This window comes from Mya arenaria, chromosome 16 (assembly GCF_026914265.1).
Source record: "Mya arenaria isolate MELC-2E11 chromosome 16, ASM2691426v1".
In the NCBI taxonomy this organism is placed as follows: Eukaryota; Metazoa; Mollusca; class Bivalvia; order Myida; family Myidae; genus Mya; species Mya arenaria.
The window spans coordinates 1,518,933-1,534,002 of record NC_069137.1 but is presented as its reverse complement, the minus strand read 5'-3'; the positions used below and the strand labels follow the sequence as shown (position 1 = coordinate 1,534,002).

At 34.8% G+C, this 15,070-nt stretch overlaps 1 protein-coding gene across 1 annotated transcript in view; it reads left to right on the top strand.

The window, feature by feature from the left end:
* Window positions 1-1,344: 1,344 nt before the first annotated feature.
* The window catches only part of LOC128222038 (alpha-mannosidase 2x-like), a 36,365-nt gene continuing 22,639 nt past the window's right edge, over window positions 1,345-15,070 (top strand). The window contains exons 1-11 of the mRNA XM_052930791.1: window positions 1,345-1,425; window positions 3,398-3,542; window positions 4,311-4,448; window positions 6,611-6,728; window positions 7,104-7,240; window positions 8,001-8,148; window positions 9,377-9,548; window positions 10,395-10,522; window positions 10,937-11,110; window positions 11,575-11,761; window positions 14,700-14,786. Coding sequence (XP_052786751.1) covers window positions 3,426-3,542; window positions 4,311-4,448; window positions 6,611-6,728; window positions 7,104-7,240; window positions 8,001-8,148; window positions 9,377-9,548; window positions 10,395-10,522; window positions 10,937-11,110; window positions 11,575-11,761; window positions 14,700-14,786 — 1,406 coding nt within the window. The 5' untranslated portion in view covers window positions 1,345-1,425; window positions 3,398-3,425. The remainder of the gene's footprint in view (window positions 1,426-3,397; window positions 3,543-4,310; window positions 4,449-6,610; window positions 6,729-7,103; window positions 7,241-8,000; window positions 8,149-9,376; window positions 9,549-10,394; window positions 10,523-10,936; window positions 11,111-11,574; window positions 11,762-14,699; window positions 14,787-15,070) is intronic.

Here is a 15,070-nt window from a genome sequence, read left to right as displayed (position 1 = left end):
CCTTTTGGTCGTACCATCAACCCAAAGTAGTTTAATGTGTTTGTTTAACTCAATCAAAAGGGCCCAAGAGGTTGGGGTCAATTTATTCAAGCTGACCCTAAGATGGAAGTCATTTGTAGGTGCCAGTTCATAGCCATTGCCAGTACCCTGTCTTAGAGCGTCAAATTGCCTCTTTCTGGTCGTAACAAGGGGTCCCAAGGATTTAGGTGCGGCATCTTGCTGTCGTACTATCAACACAATTTCCTTAATTTCTTTGCCATGCACTGACCCCGTCTTGGAGGATACATATGGTCTTCCTAACCCCAGTACTACGCTTATTAAATGATTACAGGGAATAGTTTTTTTAAAGGGTCTGCGTCGTATGCTTACCCTGTCTTCTGGAGTCTTTATTTGATCAGCATGAATCTTAGATAATTACACTATCAACAAAGCGGGATTTTTTCTTTCAAAAAAACGCGTTGCCACCGCGGGAGAGAATGCGTCATCGCGGAATATCGCAACGATATATTCCACGGCAGCCAACGCGGTGGTGCGCGTCATCACCGCAATCATCTGCTGTTACTGCTGTTTCTGCGTACGACTTAATTCCGTATAAATGCACGCGGCAAATCGCCGTAATTCGGCAAAACCGAGATGTTTAGGTATTTGTGGTACAAATAGAATAGAAGAAGTAGATTAAACCGTGCTCGCGGACAGGATTTTACTTGATTGCGAGGGTAAACAATCGCATTGCTCTTATATAAATACTGACTAAACAACCAGAATGCAACTCATAGTAAAACGATTGAAGAACGTTGGTTAAATATTTTGATACCAAATTTTACGAGAACTCTATTCATATTATACATATTTTTACTTAATATAGCGGGTGTTTCGGATTAAAAACCAAATACCAAATATTATAAAGTACAGTAGTTATTGGGGGAATGGGGGTAAACTGTGCCAGTAATAATATTTTAAAAAGCTGATGTAATATTTTAAATGTTTATGTTATCTGGGGCCAAAAATAAATCCAATTTAAATTATTCCCCCATGTGTTATCAGCATATTAGCTGGTTATCCCGGATACTATTTAGCCGCGGGTAGCCTCTACTGAGTACTGTAGTACATATTAATTTTATGGTTTACTTTTGTTCGTACTGGTTCTTTTTGAGTATGTTTCATCGTGTTTTATTTATATAAACCATTTGCGTTAATGATATTTTCTTTGAAACATTGTTGTTGTGTTGTTGCCAGTTTTTATTGGCTGCTGGAAAATAGTAGATTCCTTTCACATTTCGTGTTTCGTGGTAAAAGTACTTATTGGCTGCTAAGTCCCTTATTGGCTGCTGTACTTATTGGCTGCTGCTATTGGCTGCTAGCTTGCTGTCAGTGTCAAATTATCGATTTCCAATTTATTTCACGTCTGGAGAAACCTTTAACTTGGTAAGTGTTTGCATAAATTGTAGTTGGTATTTATCTATCAATATTTTGCAACAGCTTGTGATATAGTGCTGCAGGTATAAATAAATAAAGTAAAAACTTGGACATTTCTTGAGGTTCTGTATTTTCGGATATATGTTTCGGATACAAAGTTGACTCCATAAGAAATAAGTTGTAAAACTTTATGGGCGATCCAGTGAAAAATATATGTCTGAATCTTCATATTTGTTCCTTTTCAATTGTAAATTTTTATAATTCTGTGGTAATTTCTTCCTTATGTGATGTTTTTATTCCACCAATCTTAGATATAAGATTTAGCTACAATAATGAGCGATCAGGGATACTTTTTTATTATTTTGACATTTCATGTGTATCCCTGTAACGCTACAACTCTCTACCATTTAACACTGCGCGAAAGAATATATAGTAATATTATGCATCGATGTTGATTAATAATGATATAATTGTTACAAATGTACCTAACAGTGATCTTAACTGGGTTGGATTTGTCGTTAGAGTCGTTATTTTCACATAAATATACTCTGGGTCACGAAATGAGCGTAGCAGTCCACCATTTTTTATACATGTTGATTTTTATCGAATAAATTTGTACCCATCCGTCAATGATGGTTAACCCTGTGCGCAGTCACAGTTATCCTCCCTTTTCTATGTATTGTGCAGAGCAACGCAACAGTGTTCAAAAATGGTGATACCTAATCATCATCATCATCATCATCATCATCACGAACATCATCATCATCAACTTCTCCCAACTTGACCCATCAAACACGTTAGCGTTCAGCGCATTGAAATGGTTGCATTTTAATAGTGTTATTTAACCGAGCCTATTAACGACCAAAATATTCGAAATCCTCTACCCCGTTTCATACATGTACACAACCTGTCAGATTTGTCCTAGATTTACAGATTAATGGATACAATCGATGCATGTAAGTGCATTATGGTATCTGAACATGTTTTTTTGGCATAATGACATAAATAAATGTGTGTTTGATAGTAGGCAATGATATTTTCGTAGAAATTTGAATTTATAACAAAGATAATTTAAAAATTGTGGCCGCGAGGATCCTCTGCGCAAGGCCCGTTTGCTACTTTTTGCTGGGATGGTGGATGTCACCAGTCTGCCATAGTCTAAAAATTGTCAAAAGACTGGTTGACGGCCATTTAGGTGGACTAATATAAGATTAAGAAACACACAAATAAAATGTAGATTTTTTTAAATGCTGTGATTGAAACTTTATTACACAATCATATCAGAGATAAGCCTTGGTTGAAATTTCGGTTATATTTTGCAAAAGCATTCTATTAATGGCTCATTAATTTGAATTTAATATTGAATTTCAAGGCTCACAATGAATAAAGTATTCATTCAATTCATTGATTTCTTACTGAATCTCAAACAGCTGAAGTAACATTTCGCTTGATGGACATGAAAATTTCATAGTTTTATATTTAGATGTTATTTTGCTAACATGGATGAAATGGATTCTGATGGGGATGAATTTAAATTAAGCAAAAATATATATTTACAGACAAAGAATAATTTGAATGGAAAATTTGATTGTTTCTTCATACAGAAATTCAAGAATGGGGCTGTGGAATTGTAAAAAACCCAAGTCTAAAATTGAAGTGGTCACAATGGTTGACTAACATCAGAAAGCGTGTCGGGAGTATATTATTTGTAATCGGTAACTGATCATGATCGACGACAGCCAGAAGACTGATGGTGCTGTCAGCCCCATCTCCTCTTAGTTACGAAAATGGGAAGGTGTGAAGAACACCACTGACCTTCCATCACGCTGCTTTTTGTTGAATTCCATGCAGCCTTAATCTTAGTTTATGCTGCGTAAGCTTTCAGTGTCATTAATACCAATAATGTGAAAAAGTACTTTTTTTATTGTATATGTTAAATACTACTGACTTCTTATAATAACTGACTTTCATTTATTTACAGGCACATAAAGAAGATCTAACCTAACACAATGAAGAAATATATGGCAGTATGGGGTGCTCTGTTTTTCTGTGTTGTTTGTCTGTCCCTCTATCTCATGTTAGAAACACTGAACACATCGCCAGGACGTTACACAGACATTGATGCAGTAAGTGATTCAATATCTCTGAATGCATGATTAATCATTAATATATTCATTTCACATTTTTTCCCTTTATTATGTCTGAAATTTGTTGTCTTTCATGTGTTTTTTGGCTTGGAAAATTGTAATTTTTAAAACATTGAACTTAATTAATTTAAAAGTCTTGAACTTTAATTTAATTTTAAAGTCTTTTTCAAAATCCTTTATATAATCATTACATTTATTTTTCAAGAAAGAAGTTCTATGGTTTATGTTTTTCTTTTTTTCTGCCAGTCCAATCAATTTAACAATCATACACTTGAACAGTGGTCGAAATTAGCACAAGCCCGCAAGCCCTGCACTGGTAAAATGTCTTTCGGGCTTACTCAAATTCTGAATTTTATATAGCAGGGCTTGTTCAAAAATTTGATATCAAGAAATAGTATAATAATTCGGGCTTGTTGATCCAAAAGTCTAATTTCGATGACTGCTTGAAGTGTGTAAGCTTATTTATACTCACACTCGGGCTGTGCCCATTCGGGGAGTGGTCCGATAAGATTGTTAGTCATTTTAGGTTTTTGGAGCATAGTGCACAGACAGAATGTAACCCTGGTTATAGCAACACTGGTTCTTTAACTTGCACCGGTGTATAGGACTGTCACTCAGGACTGCCATTTAACATCCCTCCCGGAAGACAATTAGTATTTTTTTAGTGGTGTGGCAGGGAAACAAACTGTGACCCCAAGATTGAAAGGATCTGTTGCTGGATTTATAATTTTACCCATATATTTACAGGAGTCACTAGCCCACTTCGAGCAGAAAGTCAGCGATATACAAGAAGATATTAAACGCAACCAGATAGTAATCGACCAGATAAAAGCTGCTGTGAAAGACATTCCCAAAGATGATAACCAGAATATAGAAAAACTCCAGGTAAGATATATTGTAGTGTTGGATAATCGGACAAGTTACATAATTGATTATCGTTTGATTCAGTCAAAATCTACAACCATAATCGATCATCAAACCGGTAATAATCAAATGAGTATTTTAATAGTAAATGTAGGTATGAACATTTCATTTTTGCAATCTTCTTTATCATATATCTACATGTTGGTATTTTGAAATGGCCTATTGAAAAACAAAATAATATGTTAGTATATATACTTGTACCATTTTTGTAGATTCTTGGCACCAAATTGTATACTGTGAAATCATTAATGTTCGTGGGGCATTAATGTTCGTGGTTTTCGTGGGTTGGGTGATCCACGAATTCAAGATCCCACGAAATATAAACCCTTTATTCACTTTTTCAATTGCCTTGTTACGTACATACACTAGTATATTATTTACAGAGGTCGCAGTATACAGTGTTAAAACCTGTGTCACTGTATAACTTACGATCATTATTCTGTTAATATATTATAACTGCCTTTAACAAATAATGAACCAAATCAATTAAATGTGTTTTATGCAGCAAATGACAGTTATAAGCACGTGTTTAAACGTGTGCTGTTAATGAAAATATCCAAGTTTTAAGATGTGCGTGATGAGTGTCTGTACTCGATTTTTTTATTTAATGAAATAATTAATCGATTACTAGTACATTGAAGGTTACTAAGCACCGAACGTGACAATATACGCACCTTTTCGGTGTTTTCACAGTTTGCAAAATTCTTAATTGGCATTCAATGGCTTCCCCTATCTGTATTTATGATCAGGGTACATCTTCTTTTATTACCTTTATTCCCAATTAAATCGATAAGTGACATGGGTATATGCACTAATTGGCATGTCGTACCACATTAGCAAGTGTCATAAACCGAGTGACATAGAAGACGGAAATCACGGGCCAGCGCGTGGATATTATGCAGACGATCTAGGACGATCGCATCTTCGATTATTTATTTTTTTCAAAAATGAAAATCCACGAATTCAAGTACCCACGAAATTGTTTTTTTTCGGCAAACCACGAAATTTCATGCCCACGAACATTAATGATTTCACAGTATATGATGTTATGGCCAAAAAAAGTTGATTTTACATACATTTTTAAAAATGTTTTAAAAAAAATATCAGTTTTCATTTAAGACAGTTGATTTTAAATGATCATAATGGATTATCACTGGTTATGGGTGCCAAATTAAAATTATTTGATTGCATTCGATCATCCCATGATCAATATTATTTTATATGGATTCATTAAAATGCTCAGTTAATAAGGTTGAATGAATATTGGTAAATGAACTATACCTATAAAAATATATAAAACAGAAAGATCACAACTGAAAAGTTTAGAAATAAATATGTACCCTTGAGGCGTTTTTGATTAAAAAATCAGATACTGTCATCTAACCCGTGACTGTTTTTCCTATTAAAGTTTATCATTGATGATAGTAGCTGAATTACCAGTTATTCACTTGTTATCATTTTCGTAATATTTACCCTGAGGCCTTAGAAAGTTTTGTTATAAAAGTCATATTGGTCATAACTTTTAATAATTTGTATAGCTTGTCAGTAATTGGAAGAAAAAAGTAAAAGTATCTTCAAAGCCTTGGTGTAGGGGTATTCAGTTGTTGTGCCAAATTGTTAACCTTGGCCATTACTCAGAAACTGTTCAAGATATCTGAATGAAACTTTGCACAACTGTTCAGCAGAGACAATACACATACGTTTAGCAATGATCATAACTCTGGTTTAAATTATTTAAAAATTGTAGGTTCTGCATAGTGGTTAACTGGAAAACAAACAATTTATGGTATTTCTTTCCTTTTTTATCATGAGGGGGGGATCTAGGATTTGAGGTAAGAGGGTGTTACTAAATGGCGTAAGATTTTGACTTGAGCCCCTCCCTCAAACCAAAATTAATTTGGTTTAAAATGTTGGCATGGGTGTGTGGGGATCCCCCAATATCCCCCCCCCCCCACGTAGGGAATTTGAAATCTAAAATTCCTAACTGGTACCTTTAGGGTGCATTTATTTTCTTTTAACCCCTATATGGAAATAAGAAGTGAAGTTTTAAGGGGAATTGCACGCTGGATGCGCCCCTTCCCCCTCTGGATCCGCTAAAAATATATTTTCCACATTCTCTTCAGGACCTAATTGACAAACAGAATGCCAAATTAAAGTTCCATAAGAACAAGGTCATAGAGATGCAACAGAAACCTAAACAGCCAGTAGACGTAGAGAAATATGTTCCTGCCACCCTGAAAGGTAACTTGAGGTTGACTTTTTGTAACTTGGTTAAAGTTTACAACGTGATTAACGTCAACATGGTTGTTATCTTTTAAAACATTATTATAGAAGGAGAAGCAGATATGGCGATCTTACAACAGAATTTTGAATACATGTCTTGATAATTTATATCATTAATGCTAATTTAATGTACATGAAAAATTGCTTTATATATATATATATATATATATATATATAAATATAAAACAAATACAATTTACCATGCTATTAAATTATGTCGTCACATCAGAAGTTAAAACACTAGTAGTAGTAGAAGTATATTTAAATTAAAAATAATGTGGCATCATTTATGATATAAATACAAATTTTAAGTGGCTTAAATCTTCATTACAGAAATTCAGCTGCAGAATCCTCCAGGCAAGATCCCTGCCACTGGAGAGGAAGCCTTTGTTAGCCTCAGGAAGCCGGTTCCCGCTTCAAAAGAGATGTGCAGCTGGGTTCAAACACCAAGCAAGAAACCAGACATTCAGGTAACTGTCTTCTATTGACAATAACTTGGGGTTTAAGCTAGGTTTTACGAAGGACAGGGTGCTGCAGAAAAGGGACATGGTACAAAGGTTTAAAGGGGCTGTACTCCGTATGATAAAATAGGGAAAAATAAGAAGAAAATTGTCAAAAACTGTCATAAACTTGGTATCGATATGTATAATGCATTGAAACTTACTAACTAAAGTACCACATAGTTTACAATTAATTTATTTTTCACAGTTTTTTCGTATTTTTCCATTAAAAATCATTACTAGGTATGTCTACCTAGTAGAACTCATTCCTTACGCGTGATTTGCTAGTCAATGTTATCACGTGATATTACCAAGTTAGGTATATAGCTTAAATATTCCAACTCTTTAGGGTTAGCCATCATAGCACAGTGAATACAACACTGGATGTCAATTTTGGCGACACCGGTTCAAACCCGTTCTCCGATTTTTTTTACATTTTGGTATTTTTTTACAATTATTATATCAAGAGTAAAACATTTTATTAAATAATTGTCCTGAGATTCGTTACAGAAAATAAACATTTTTTGGTGCCAATCTGGTGTACTGTCCCTTTAAAAGGGCACATTGTATCAGGCTTTGAAAAAATTTAATGTAATAAATTTGACAAAAAATGTGTTTGAAGTAGTATTACAAAAACCTTCCTTACTTTACTGTCATTTGGTACCTTATAGAATTAACCCTAGATAAATTATGAAATAAAGTGTCAGTGTATTTTTGTTTTCCTTCACAGATCGAGGATGTAGTGAAAGATCTTCCCTTTGACAACCCTGATGGTGGAGCGTGGAAACAAGGCTGGAATGTTACATACCCGGCGGCCAAGTGGAACCAGGGAAATAAACTGAGAGTTTTTGTTGTGCCCCACTCACACAATGATCCAGGTATGTAAAACAGTCAACAATTTTGCAAGTTTACATACCCCCGCCCCCGACCTGCTTAATTTAAGGAAATTATAAACACAAGGTTTCAGAGTCCCCCTCTCACACAATGATCCAGGTATGTAAAACAGTCAACAATTTTGCAAGTTTACATACCCCCGCCCCCGACCTGCTTAATTTAAGGAAATTATAAACACAAGGTTTCAGAGTCCCCCTCTCACACAATGATCCAGGTATGTAAAACAGTCAACAATTTTGCAAGTTTACATACCCCCGCCCCCGACCTGCTTAATTTAAGGAAATTATAAACACTAGGTTTCAGAGTCCCCCTTTCACACAATGATCAAGGAATGTGATACAGTCAACAATTTTGCTGGGTTACATACCTCCCTGCTTAATTTAACGAGAAAAATAAAGAGAGTGTTTCAGAGTGCCATTCTCACACAGTGATCAAGGATTGTGAAATTCTCAACAATTTTGCTAGGTTACAACTCCCGCTCCCCTGCGAATGGGGCTGCTTTTACCCTTGTTAATGTGAAATGGGTCAGATAGACTGGTTGTTTTTGTTGTACCTCAAAATGACCCAGTTATGTGAAACACTCAACAGTTAATTTATAATTTGTACCCGCCCCTCTGTTACAAGTGATATAAACCCATTACTTGTGTGGTTACCAATTTTCTCAAAGATACAAGGCTTATGAATGTGTTACACTGAACATATTATATTAGAGTTATATTGCTCTCCTTCATACAAAAATAAGCGGAATTAAAATAATAATGCAAACAATATAAGCAACATATATCGTTCGGTGCTCAAGCCCAGATATAAAAAGAGCAGTGTTTTAGGTCAGAAAGGGTACTTTTGATGCACATTGAATGAGCCTAAATGGGGCACTTACAAGGGTCAATGTTCAATTCATATTGTGTATGTGTTTGTTGTAACCTCTTTTGATGCTTATAGTTTGTTACAAATACCTTTGCTATTATCTTGACTTTAGGGTCAAAATTATGTTTATTTTATTATTTTTATTCTTATTTCTGAAAATTGACTCTGTCAAACAAATGGGTACAGCGGGGTGTAGTAAAATAGAAGCATTGTGCCTGAATAGGGCAGTGAGTAACCCACCCTGCTATTTAGCCATAGCTGGACGCTGGTCCTTAACAACAAATCATAATTTACCTGCCGACAGTATTTGTACTTCTATTTTTAAATATGTTGATATATTTTCAGGCTGGGTGAAGACTTATGACAAGTATTACACGGAGCAGGTGCGGCACATCCTGAACAACATGCTGGAGAAGCTGGAACAACACCCTAAGATGAAGTTCATGTATGCAGAGATTTCTTTCTTCCATATCTGGTGGAACGAACTGGATGAATCCAAGAAAAACAGGGTCCGGAGGTAGGAAATGTTGGATTAATGTGGAATGCGGTCATTGTGTAGGAATTCATGAGATTAATAGGGTCAGGAGGTAGTATATGTTTGATTAATGTAGTAAGTGTTCATTATGTAGGAATTCATGGGATTAATAGGGCCAGGAGGTAGGATATGTTTAATAAATGTGGAATGCGGTCATCGTGAAGGAATTCATTAGATTAATAGGGTCAGGAGGTTGGAAATGTTTGATAAATGTGGAATGCGGTCACTGTGTAGGAATTCATGAGATAAATAGGATCATAAGGTAGGAAATGTTTGATAAATGTGGAATGCGGTCATCATGTAGGAATTCATGAGATTAACAAGGTCAGGAGGTAGGAAGTTGGATTAATGTGGAATGCGGTCATATTGCAGGAAACATGAGATTAGGACAATATATACTTTTAGGTTGTGGTCAGTTCTTACTTATTTAGTTTCGTTTATAGTAAATAATTTTAGCTCAATTAATATGACATTATTTCGAGCAATGGAAGCTTGCATGTAGCTCCACCTGGTCACTTGTCAGAAGTTGTTTGTCAGAGGTGGTCAAAGTATTCATTTGGATAATTCAACCATTTATTTGCTAATATAAATCTAAAGTGTTTTTCAAGATAGGAATTGTGACAGTTAGCCCAGTTTTAAATGATGAGGCCACACCTACTTTATATTTGATGATTAAGGCTTACACCACCATTCTTTGAGTCATAGGGCTGACATCCACTATTTTTTAATCATAAGGCAAACATCCACTATTTCTATGAGTGAAATGGCTAACATCCACTATTTCTTTGAATCATAAGGCTAACAGTAACACCCACTATTATTTTCCAGACTGTTTGAGGATGGTAGGCTAGAGATTGTGACTGGAGGCTGGGTTATGAATGATGAGGCTAACACCCACTATTTTGCAATGTTGGACCAGCTCCTAGAAGGACATCAATGGCTTGATGGAACACTCGGTATGTTGTTTGAGGGAGCAAAATATTTTACTCTTAATTAGCGTGCAAAGACTTTAACTTTGATAATCAAAAGAAACATGGTGCAAATGCACAGAAAGTATGGCTTACCTGCTTAGGCCAAAAGAAATACTTTTAGCTCGGGTATCCTGACGCTACCTGCGTTTTTAAAGTCAGTAAAAGGAAGTGTTCGTTTAAATATGTAGTTTTAAACTACAGAAAATTACTTTAACACCATTCTCCAATGCTGACAGTACCATTCTTACTTATAGCCTTATAAAAAAACAAAGTAATGGAAAAGGATGTAACGCCAAGCAAACCATACTTAGATGCTAAGGGCTCAACAGTATCTTTATAAAATGAACACATTATGCTCAATAAATTGCATTTTATAATAAAGTTTTCCACAAATTTCAGGTGTTAAGCCATCCTCTGGCTGGGCAATTGATCCATTCGGCCATACACCGACTATGGCGTACCTGCTTAGACGTTCAGGGTTCAACAGTATGCTGATTCAGCGAGTTCACTATGCCTTAAAAAAACACCTGGCTAAAAATAAACAGCTGGAGTTCATGTGGAGACAAAACTGGGGTATGTTTATATCTGATAGATATTTCAACAAAAATATAAAATAATGAATGAGTTACACAATAACATAAGTCAGAAAAATCATGCAGTGTTTTAGGTTGATTTTAATCCAGGTAATGGTCAAGATCACCAAAAACCGTGATTTGCACCTATTTACTGATTGCCCAAACCTAAAACATGATTTTCTTGCCTTTGAACATATCTACTTGAAACCAAAAAAGTACAAACATACGTTTTAGGTACAGATAAAAAATATTCACGATTTTTTTACTGGGAAATTGGTGGCAACATACCTATTATTTAAAAAAATTTTTTTGATAAAACCTAATATTTTTTTATTTGTACCAAGATCATATGCTGATTTTTTTTATCATTATTTAGGTCAAATGCGCTAAAAATGATAATTCATTAAAAAAATAAATAATTCCCTTTGGGCCTTTAAATATGTTTGAATGCATTTATTACAGATAAAGAGGGTAATACAGACATGCTGTGTCACATGATGCCCTTCTACTCATACGACATACCCCACACATGCGGTCCCGAGCCAGCTGTCTGTTGTCAGTTTGACTTCCGACGTTTGCCTGGCAGTTCATACTCCTGTCCATGGCATGCTGCACCAAAGCCTATTACAGATTCTAATGTCGCTGAAAGGTAAGCTTATAATCTTGTTTTGTTTAAAGACGAGCCGTAAGATTCAAATACAATCGAAACCGGTTGGCTCGATATCGCTTGGCTCGATTTCCTGGTTGGCTCGATTTCCTGGTTGGCTCGATATCGCTTGGCTCGAGTTCCTGGTTGGCTCGATTTCCTGGTTGGCTCGATATTGCTTGGCTCGATTTCCTGGTTGGCTTGCACCAGATGTAAAGGACTGATTTTGTTTTACTCTTTGTAAGCATTTTCACTTGGCTGGATATTCGTACGGCCTAAAAGTATTTTGGCTGGTCCCTGGGATTTTAAGCGAACAGGTTTCGACTGTAGAGTTTGTTAGTTTGACTACTTCCATCTAGCAGGAAATAAATGATCCTGACACTGGCATATTACAAGCTTGTTACAGATGTTAATGCAGTCTTTGTCGTAACTGGCTTGCCCGAAGCCCGGGACAAGTAAATGCTGTTTCGGGCAAGTCCAAATACCTAGGTGATTGCCTGAATGTATCTGAAACTAAGATCCCTCAGTTTTCATAATTTCTTCAGCAACAATTCACAAATCCTGATTGAACATTATTATTAAATTAAAAATGGGTTTCGTACATTTACGCATGATTTGGTTATTTTGGGCAAGTAAAACTGTTTTTGGGCAAGTGGTTTTCTTCAATTATTTGCCCGAAAGGACAAGTGTTGAAACAAATTAAGGCAAAGACTGTTAATGTTGTTTAGAGCTAAGATGTATTTTTTCATTTAAGCATGTTGAAGTGTTAATAAGCTTTGTTATCATTTTAGTTAATTTTTAATTTCTGGTGTCTACTGAAGAGTTTGTATTTGTGTCCATGGCTGCTGGTACTTATTATTTATATCATTTACCTATTATGCTATCTTAAAGCTGCACTCTCACAGATTTATCGCTTTTACAACTTTTTTATTTTTTGTCTTGGAAAGAGCAAATTTTTGCGTAGATATCTGCAAACCAATCATATAAGATTGCTGACAAAAAATCAGATTGTCAAAACGTTCAAACTGTGAGAGTGCAGCTTTAAGCTTAAAATATTGCAATTAATTTGACCTCCATGGCCTACTGGGAGTATTTTGTGATGCATCATAATGTATCAATATTTATTCCAGAATTCCAACTACACCTTGCTGGTTGTGATAGGTATAATTACCAACCGAGGGTGTTAAATGTCTCATACAAACTTTCCCCACCCATTCCTATATATTATCAGTGATATTTGAAAATCTTTACTTAGTCTTTTAGACTTTGTGTGGGTGATTTTTAAATACACTAACATGTCAAAGTCTTAATGGAACATTCTTACAGTTTGATTAGACAGAGGGAAATAAATAAAAATAATTTTTTTATTAATTTAAAATTTATGACAATGGTGGTGTTTCCATTTTTATAGTTCCGTCATTTTGAATAATCATTTTCTGTGCTTAAATGATTAAGTGACTATAAATGAATTGCTAGATTTTCATCCCTCCCTCTATTTTCGCTGCCCCTGAAATTTTATTGACTCGAATAAAAATGTTAAACTGGGGGTCTGTATTTTCGTATATGTCTGGTTCTGTCCAGGAACGGCATTTATTCGTACCAGCCGGTGTAAATGTAAATATTTGCATGTAAAACATGAAAATTATTATGATGGTGTTTGTGGTTTGTCTAGAAACACATGTTTAAGGTCTCTTGTGCGAGAGCATGAACACAAATTCAACATTGAAACAAAGTATAAAAAAATAAAGAAAAGTAAAAATAAGATGTTACCACCCATCCCCATTAAAGAAAAAAATGGATGGAAATCTAGGAATTTATTTATATTGGCCTTAGTATAAACAAAAATAAACTGCAGCCAAATGTAAACATCTGGATAAGTTATTCTCAGATTATTTTTTGACATGTTTGCTCATAAAAGCAATTTGATTGGTCAACTGTAATTTTTGGATAAAAATTGACCAATCAAAACATAGTTTGGCCAACATTAGCCAAACCAAAGACTTTGGCTGCTGACAACTAGCTACTGTTAACCAAATGAAAGAATGTCCCTTTAATAAAACTAATTGTCTTTTTGCTGATATTAAAATATTTATTCACATGTTCATTTATTCCTTGTACAACATATTATTGTCCACACGGAGACGAGCTAACATGTCTTCATTTGTAGAAGCAATTAGTTTCACTTATCCAAATAAAAATAATTTAAGTGTAAGATTTTGTAGTAAGACAATGCAAAACTACTTCCTTTGCACACTTTTTATGTTCAACTTTAAGTTTCGTTAATGAGCAATGATTGACATCAAACTTTTCATGGGCAAATTATAATTTTACACCTTTTTTGTCATGGGGAAGAAAATTAACCTTTTTAGGGGGCAAAAATTAGTTTACACCTAGCTGTTTAGGGATCAAATACATATACACCTAAATTCAGTAAGACTTATTTTATATACCCAATTTCAGAGCCCCACTTATGAAAATTACTATAACAACTATTTTTAGCACGCAAAAATAAAGTAACATGTATATGACTTTTCAGGGTGGCAAATAATAAATTTACACCTAACTTTTCATGATGTAAATAATACATCTAACTTCAGTGAGTAAAGAATGATTTTAGATATGCTTTTTCTGTGCTTGACTGATAATTGACCAGTATTTTATATATGCCATTTCAGGGCTCGACTTATTATTGACCAGTATTATATATATATGCCATTTCAGGGCTCGACTGATTATTGAGCAGTATTTTATACATGCTTTTTCATGGCTTGACTGATAATTGACCAGTGTTTTATACATGCTTTTTCAGGGCTTGACTGATAATTGACCAGTGTTTTATACATGCTTTTTCAGGGCTTGCCTGATTATTGATCAGCATTTTATAAATGCCATTTCAGAGCTCGACTGATTATGAACCAGTGTTTTACATATGCTTTTTCAGGGCTCGACTGATTATTGACCAATGGAAAAAGAAAGGCTCCCTGTATAAAAGCAACTCCGTATTTGCTCCTCTGGGTGATGATTTCAGGTAAGACTCTTACGTAAACATTTGTGCATCCTTCAGTTCTAATCCAGGGTAGGTGATCCTTCTGGTCACCTGATAAGACAGTGGCTCTGTGAATAGCCATGAATCATTACGTGAATCATGATTATTATTTTATTATTTAAAGCGTTTAATACAATGTACGCTTTAAAAAAAGTTTGCTATATAGCATGCATGTTTTCAGTGCAATTAATTTATGACGTCATATTTAAAGTTAGTAAATTTGTTATATATATCAAAAATGTACAATGAAGTTATTTCATGATGTC